This window comes from Alosa pseudoharengus, unplaced genomic scaffold, assembly GCF_046254945.1.
Source record: "Alosa pseudoharengus isolate Yale_2024_CS ecotype anadromous, Long Island Sound unplaced genomic scaffold, YU_APseudo_1.1 YU_APseudo_1.1_scf_15, whole genome shotgun sequence".
NCBI lineage: Eukaryota > Metazoa > Chordata > Actinopteri > Clupeiformes > Clupeidae > Alosa > Alosa pseudoharengus.
In genome coordinates this window covers 21,054,340-21,062,571 of record NW_027468620.1, presented here as the reverse complement: position 1 = coordinate 21,062,571, position 8,232 = coordinate 21,054,340, and the positions used below count along the sequence as shown (strand labels likewise).

Genomic DNA, 8,232 nt, shown 5'->3' with positions numbered 1-8,232 from the left:
AAATAAAACTCATAATTAGGGCCCATTAGGCTGAACCAATAGCCCTGATATAAAGAGAGACTCCCAGGGGGTCATTTCAGAGCATGATTAAAAGTATACAAACAACAAATCAAAATCCATAGTGTGTCTTTGGCTAGTGATAGTTTGCATAGCGGGCTGACTGGAAGAGAATCATAGAGTGAATTTATTTGAACGGTTTAATGTGATCTATTGCAGTTCATTCGATACAGTAATCATCCAGAGTGCATCAAAGGCTGGTGTAGGCACCTCAAATGCACCCCTGGCCCGCACTGGCTGCTGATGTTGTGACAAATGACACTTGGCCAACCTTGTCTTTCTTCTTCCTTCACGGCAATGAATCTCCAATTGATTCAGTACATCTCTGGACCTAAACATCCAGTCTCTTAGTAAAGGGCCACGTCCAGTCCTGTTGTGCGACTTTACAATTCACTGCTCCAAGAAGTCTTTGAGTCCAAAAGATACCCCATTTTAATCGGCTCAGATGAAGGGTCTAGTATTAGTATTCGTTTTTAATACTGGGGAATCGCCTTAGCAGAGTATTGGCTTGCTTGGGAACAAGTCGTCCTCCTTGGCTGGCCTGATGAGCTGCTTTTGACTTTGCTGCCTCTATCTACAACGTGTCAGAAAAAGTATGGTTAATTTGGGCATTTAAAAGAAATGACACATTCTTCTATGATTTCATGAACCTATGGAGAGCATAAGGAACATATGCTGTAAACTAGTCTAACACACACACACACACACACACAGTCAGACAGACCGACAGACCAACACACACACAGCTTTGCTTTGCTATTTATATAATGGAATGAGATGTCTACAAACATGACGTGACAAATTGGTGATTATTAAAAGCCTGCTGCTGAAGCCTGGGTGTGCCCTGTTAGTCACAGTTTAACCCAGGAAGGTAGCGAAAGCAAAACACTCATATTCTCAGTGGACATGGAGGGCTCTACCAGCACGGGAAAAACGGAAAAGAAAAGCAAAACACATGCGGAAGAGCCAACAGGAAACAACATGGTAAAAGGGCAGAGCATGCTTTGGTATGATTACTCCCTGGTCAGGAAAATAGCACAGAAAATTACTTTACTCCCTTCTTAGTAATTACCCTTTCCGTCACCCCCAAACAAAGTCTGTGAGGAAGTTAGGGGGGAACCCCCTCTAGCCTAATTTAGTGGCAGATAATTGAAGGGTTACATGACAAGCTTCCTTCTTACAATGAGCACTAGAACATGACTAAATACTGTACCTGAGCTTTCTCCACACACTTATAAAAGGTGGTGATTGCACTGGAGCACAGTGTATTATTGAATTCATTCTTCTTCCAACAAGCCATCAGCAGGGACATCTCTGTGATGCAAGTGGCCTCTGAAAAAGACATCATATCGTGAACATTGAGGCAGACTGACTAATACAACAACAAAAACACTAAATAATTAATTTCATTTACATAAAACCTGTCTGGCAGGCACCCAAGGAGCTTTACAGACAATAATACATTAACAAACAAGCTTTTAAAACAATAAGAAAAGAAAGATTAAAAACTAAGTAAAGAAACAAGGCTGCAGATCTCAAGGGAAGACTGTTCCGAAGTCTAGGGAACAAAACTGCAAAGTGACCTTTATATTTCAGTTTGGAAATACACAGTAGTTAGACCTGGATAAAGCGAGGTGTAAAATCTCTGAAATATTATCAGATGCTAGGCAATGCAGTGCTTTGAATGCAATTATTAGAACCTGATTCTAGAAGTCAGATGAGCAAGGCTCATTGCGAGCACTGGTCAAAAGCCTGGCTCTGCTTCGAGTGACGCGCATGCTGCCCAGACAGTTCAAAAATGGTCTACCTTCATCATGTAAAACGTTCTTACATATTCCCTTCCTAAATGACTTAATATGCATACTCATACTCCCAAATATGCATAGTGTAACAAGCCTGCACGCTGCAACCCATCTACAGAGAAATGTACAAATAAGTTAAATGTTACCTTAGATAAAGTTAGCTAACAACACAAGACAGGCAACATTCTGGATACGTCTCTGATGTAAACAAAGAAGCAAAACGATTGTAACCTATGTGCAATACCAAACATTATTTCCAAACCAAAATTCTAATTATATAATTAATTATAACTATTAAATTTGTTTTCAACATATCACAACTGATGCAAAACTATGCTATCACGTTTGACTAGTTGAACACTGCTGACTAAAGCTAGCTAAAGCTAAAGAGGTTGCAGAGTCCCTTTGCTCACAGTGGAAGATAGATTACACTTAACTTTATGGTTTCGACACTGTGACACACGATCATAGCGAAATTATCATTTCAGCATTTCATCTCAAATGTCTTACCCCCTCTTCGCATTTTGCGATTAGCCACTTCGTCCTTGAGGACGAGAGGCTTGTTTGGCTTTAGAACAGGCTTTCCATTCGTTCGACTTAATAGCTGATTAACCTTCTCTTCGAGTGCGGTTACACTTTTAGACGCCATACTAATGGGTGGTCTATAATTTAAATAATATTCAATGTGCCTCCAGCTGTCTATTGTACCACTTTTACTTCAACAGTGTAGCTAGCCGTGACGACGAGTTGTTTCCTGGTTGTTTCCTAACACATGCAGGTCGCCGCCATGTTAATCCGTAAAGTGTCACAACCGTCGTAAATCGAAAAAACTAAAAACGGTTGCTAAAGTTACAGTCATACGACAACGCAGTATTGCCGTCAACTTTGGCCAAGGTATGAGACACGGTTGATTAATGTGGTTACCTCACAGGACTCAAAATGTTTTCTATGTGTAGTCCTATATCACGACGTTTAGCTTACTTTTACCGGCAGCTTTCCATGTTTGTGTGTGTGTGTGTGTGTGTGTGTGTGGCACACGCACGCACGCACGCACGCACACACACACACACACACTTGCAGTTGGTAAAAAATTGTCAACTTATTAGGCTAAATGAAATGACTCAGACTTTCCAGAAAGATAGCTTGCTCATAAAATGCAACACTGTTGATCAGCATGCTGGGATTTTAGAGAGAGAGTATGAGAAGCCAAAACAAACACAGCTGTAGCTATTTGGTAGTAAGATGGTATCCAAAGACTCCTTAAACCCTGCAACATTCTTAATCCTCCCATTACTGCACTGTAGGCCTAAGCACCTTACAATGTCCAAAACAGACCACACAATTTAATATTACTTCTGAGAAAAAATACCATATAGGCAGGCCTAACCCTATCTATCTATCTACCTTAGTCAACGACAAGAATTTAAACAAACTTTTCTGTTTTGCCTATAAGGACTTCTATTATAGGCTACACTATGCAGTAGTATAGGATTCAGTTATTATTGGACAGATTGGAACGATTCTTCTTTACAGTAGAGCTGCTGTGAAAGTACCCAGATAACAAGCAGAAGTTGGCCCAACGTTGGTAATGGTTGGCAACGTGTCCCCGACGACCAAAATGACGTTGGCCCATTGTTGGCAAGTGACGTAAAGCCAGTGTCTGTGACGCAGTTGAGTAAACGTTGGGACTACCTCTGCTTGCTATCTGGGTAGCCTACAGGCCTAAATAATAATGAACAAAACCTGCAACTTATGCATGTTACAAAAAAACTAAATGTAACATTGCATTTCAAGACATAGCATAATTATTTAAACCTTGTGAATAAATTCAGTGGCTGTCTCTCATGGATAGGGCACAGTAGTAGCCTTGTGGTAGATTACAGTATAAATCAATCTGATCACTCATCAGATGATGTCAATATCCTGTATCCAGTGGCATGAGGTTTGAATGCATGGCACAGGTGTTTGGATCTAGGTTTCATGTGGGTGTGAGTTACTGAACCCCCTGATCCCAAACTCACATCAGAACTTCCGCTGCATCCTAGCAGTACTCTTGGCTTCATGTAGGTGAAGGTTGTGCTGGTTGTGAGGGTATCGGGCAGGACAAGTTCCGACTCCTGAGAAGTCACTTAATTTGATTGATATTTATAACCTAATTTGCCTCTGTTATGGTTTAATTGCTCCATGTGCGTCCTATTTTCCTTAGCATATTGTTCCACATGAGGTTCCACACCAGCTACCTGCATTCCAGCTAGCTGCTGGGCCTGTTCTGGTATTCAGTTTGTGCCTCTGCTTGTTCATAGCTTGAGGTAGACACACTAAACTGTATAGCTGACAGAGATTGTGTATGAGGGTTTGCATATTTGGTGCCTCAGGACAAAAAAAGCGTAGGAGGTTAAACCAAGCATGTGGAGACAAATTTGTTCTCTAGTCATGGATGTTGTTGTTTTTTAATCTGTGGTGATGGAAATGAATCTGTAAACATGATTGCAGGTATGACACATTTCATAATATATCATATAATGCTGACAGTCTTCTGTCTTTTTCCGTTCATGTGTCGTGTAACCCAGGTAACCTCTCCAGCATAGACAATGAGATTAATATGTAAAAGTCTTTATGTGAAAGGTAGTCATTACCAAGTTTCTGCATGAACTGCACTGATAAAAAAAGAAACAGACTACACATTTTGTTGTGTGTATGTTAGAGGGGTGGGTGCCCCTTATCTACCTGTACTGATGGTCTGGGGTTTTCATTGCTGATGTGCAGGCAGAATGAATTGACACTAACAAAACTGCAAAACAAACAGCCCCTTCTGAACTCTGACCCCCCTGCAACCAATTGCTTGACTGTTCATGGCTCAAAGGCACTGTCAAACATACTTTGCCAGGACCTGCAGTTGAGTTCTTTATTTCCAATAGGTGCCAAATATAAATCACAGTCTGACACCTTTGTTTTCCACTCCCTTTTCAAGACTCTTGACTAAGCACTACTGCCAGGGAAAAGTCTGGCTGAAGGACAAAACTCAGTAAAAGTTTTGTCTGCCTTTCATTGTCTGAGACTGAGATGTTACAATGCTTGTCCCTCAGAACATTGTTTTCTTTCACAGAATACATCCTCAATCCCCTTCAGCTGCAGCTGAACAGAGGTAGTTGGACAGGCTAAGCACATCGGTTGACTTAAGGCTCCACCAATAGACTAATGCCAACTTGAAGAGCTACAAAACTGCACCAAGAACATTTGAAGTAAGATATTAAAAATGGCAGTTATGCTGAATGCTTAGGGCTATGTGCATTTTGATGATCAAAGAACTTGATCATCATCAAAATATCATCATCAAAATTTGAGACTGATGAGAAGCATTATGGGTAAAGAATTCTTAAACTATTTGACATTGGTGACGTGGTTAGATATGGAGTTGCCGAGCCGCTACACAATCGTTCTTCTTTGATGGTGTGTTAGGGTTGCAGGTGCAGCCTATGCTATGAGTGGGAGGACAAAACGGTTTAAGAAGAATCTAGAAGCTTTCATCGATTTGTGTTTACCAGGTATTCAACAAAGCCCTATACTACTTATCTTTTTGATAACTCACATTTGATCATGTTTGTATAAGGCTTGACGAAAAAACGTTTGCTTTTGTTTAATTAAAAAAGAAGCAAGGTTGGATTTCAGTGGCCCATTATCTGTAGAAGTCAGCTGTGCATGTTTGCTTATGGGAACTTGTGCTGTCCACATGCATACCAGCCAGTGAGGAGGTCAGTGGTGATCACAGTTCTCATTGTTCTTCAGCGGCTGAGCTGACTAACAGCCTGCTGCGCCTGTGGGTAAACTGACCCCTGAAGAATCCTCTCTTGTCTCTTCAGACCTCTCTCATAATGCCATTGTAGCTTTAGAGGAGCATGGCTTTGGCTTCCCAGTAAACTTTTGCATTGATGGGAACGCTCACATCTTTTTTTCTAATGGGAAGTAATACCCAGCTTAGTGGACAAGATGGACAGACAGATAAAAACAAATCCTCAAGCATACTCCCTCACTGAAATCAACAACACATATAAACAACAAACAAGCAAAGAGCAGTAAATTGACTGAATTTATATAGCATTTTTCCAGATCTCAAAGCGTTTTACAGTTTCATGCCTGACATTCACCCATTCACACACACTCATACACAGATGGCGAATAACAGTATAGGTAACAGTGAACTGTCATAGCAGTGGGGAGTACTCACTGTGGTCTCTGTGACACTAGTGGCATGTGGGTTGTTAATCAGTTTATCCTTGTTCTTTGTTTGCATGAGAGGATGAATATCTTGGCTTGGACAAGTGCCGATTGATGTTTATATTTAGGAACAGTCAATTATTGTCCACCTTTAACTGAGCTTCCTTGTCTTATCACAGAATACTTACAATTATAATGGCTTGCTCTATTGCTGAAGCCTGACACCAGCAGTTACTTTCCCAGACCGCAATGAAACTGTAATTAAGTTTGCTTTAGAACTAAACCTGATTTGAAATGGAGCTATTTACATTCACAACTCTAGTCAAGGGAATGTTGAAGTTATAGGACTTGGCCTTAGTCTGTCTGAAAGCCTGAAACCTGCACTCATCACCCACAGATGATGAGCGGGAGTTCCTCTCTCTTTCAGTGAATCATGTAACAGCTGGGATAGATTGCAGTAGAGCTAAAGAGTAGTGACAGGGTGAGCAGGGCATGTAAACCGTCTTTCATGTCAGAGAGTGAGCCTGTGGATTATCAAGACAGTGGATCTGTTTAGTCAGAAGTGGGGATTTACGTCGTTCTCCGAATACTGTGTAAATCTGAAGCATACCATTCCATCAAGTATCTAGCAACAACTTTTCTGCCAAAATCAGTTTGAAGAGAATGTCTGTTTTGTCAACTTTACTCAGTGTTGATACAGACAAATGGCAACATGACTCTGCTTGCAATTTATTTGATTGATCGGCACACATGTCAATGTTAAAACATGTGTGATTACATACAGGCTACAGTATTTTCTTCCTCATCGAGAGTAAATCAGCGAATAAATCATATTGACGTTCATCTGAATTTGTATAATGCATGAATGATGCAGCATGGAAACTAGGCAAGCTAATGAGAACAGTAACAATGAGTAAATCTCTGCCTGAATTTAAACTAGGCACATCACAGTATGCATTTCCTCATAGACAAAGACCCACACTCATTATGTGCCCCCAGTCAAGGTTACTTCATCCCTGTTTCTTTTGTTGATCTCGGCTCCTTTTCATGCGCTTTTCACTACTCCTGGTGTTTAATATTCACAGTGCCATATTGCCCCCACAATACAAAGCTCCAAAGTGCACGTTGGGCAGGACTCGGGGGAGACGCACTGTTGCTGCCCAGGTCTTTGGGTCGCTGAATATTTGATGAGGAGTTTGTCCCCCCCCCCATTCCCCATCTAGTTGATTTCAGATGGCACATGGGTGCGGGATCGCTGGCGGGCATGAGAACCTCTTTTTCCTAACCCCCCCGCTGCGTGCCGCCCTCAAAGACCCAGCTGGCGGAGACGTGTTTGGAGCAGGAGGTGGGTTGGGGTTGGGGGGCGGGGGGGGTGTTGCTGCACCTCTGCCCCTACTATCCTTACCACATGACACTCTAACTGCATTTCCATAATCTTTTATCTTTGCAGTCTTTTGTAATATGAACCGTTCATTCGTTCACATCAAGTATGATTTCTAAACCTTTTCATTTCATTTTTCAAACCTTTCCTTTCAAGTCTAGCACTCTGGTGCTTTAAAAGACCACTATGTGCCCTGGGGGTTTGCAGACCAGCAGTTTGAGAGTCCTACCACATGCAATCCCATTAAAGAGTTACCTTCGCTTAAACCTTTTACTGGTCACTATACGTCATCTCATTTACAGAGGGAGAGAGGGAGGGAGAGAGAGAGAGAGATAGAGTGAGAATGAGAAAGAGAGAGATGAGATAAAGACAATTCAGGCATCAGGGGCAAATGTCTGGGATTGTGAATTGATTAATGCAGAGCAAATCCATTAGCTAATGAAATCCGTCTGGACAACAAGGCTGCTCAAAGGAAATTACCTCACCTCTGCATCCTCTGCCTCACAGGCAAGTCTCATGAGTTACTCCTGTGATGGAACTTTGTGATGGTGATGACGGCATGGTATCTTCTAGAGTGCCTATGTCAGCTGATGATGGTCCTTCCTCATCATGGTCTCTCCTTTCAAGCATATAACTGGAATAAACAGCATATTAGAGAGAGAGAAGGAGTGATAGAGAGATGAAGAGAGAAATATATAGTCAGAAAGAGAGAGAGCGTGTACAGCCATATACCACCTGGAAATGTATGTACAGAGTTGATTCTTTCCATGAGGTAAA

General features: G+C 41.6%; 1 protein-coding gene across 1 annotated transcript; it reads right to left on the bottom strand.

The window, feature by feature from the left end:
• Nucleotides 1-179: 179 nt before the first annotated feature.
• chchd1 (coiled-coil-helix-coiled-coil-helix domain containing 1) lies at nt 180-2,807 on the bottom strand. The gene is made up of 3 exons (XM_076285865.1): nt 2,370-2,807; nt 1,271-1,389; nt 180-631 (listed from the first exon to the last, which is right to left on the bottom strand). Exons 1-3 carry the CDS (start codon nt 2,506-2,508, stop codon nt 518-520), a joined length of 372 nt encoding a protein of 123 aa, XP_076141980.1. The 5' UTR covers nt 2,509-2,807; the 3' UTR covers nt 180-517.
• Nucleotides 2,808-8,232: the final 5,425 nt, after the last annotated feature.

Excerpts from the sequence above, each read along its gene's own strand:
- chchd1 (XM_076285865.1), bottom strand. The coding sequence starts at position 2,508 with ATGGCGTCTAAAAGTGTAACCGCACTCGAAGAGAAGGTTAATCAGCTA. Across the intron at positions 1,390-2,369 it reads TCGCAAAATGCGAAGAGGGG|AGGCCACTTGCATCACAGAG; the intron begins GTAAGACATTTG and ends TGTCTTTTTCAG. Across the intron at positions 632-1,270 it reads AGTGTGTGGAGAAAGCTCAG|ATAGAGGCAGCAAAGTCAAA; the intron begins GTACAGTATTTA and ends GACACGTTGTAG.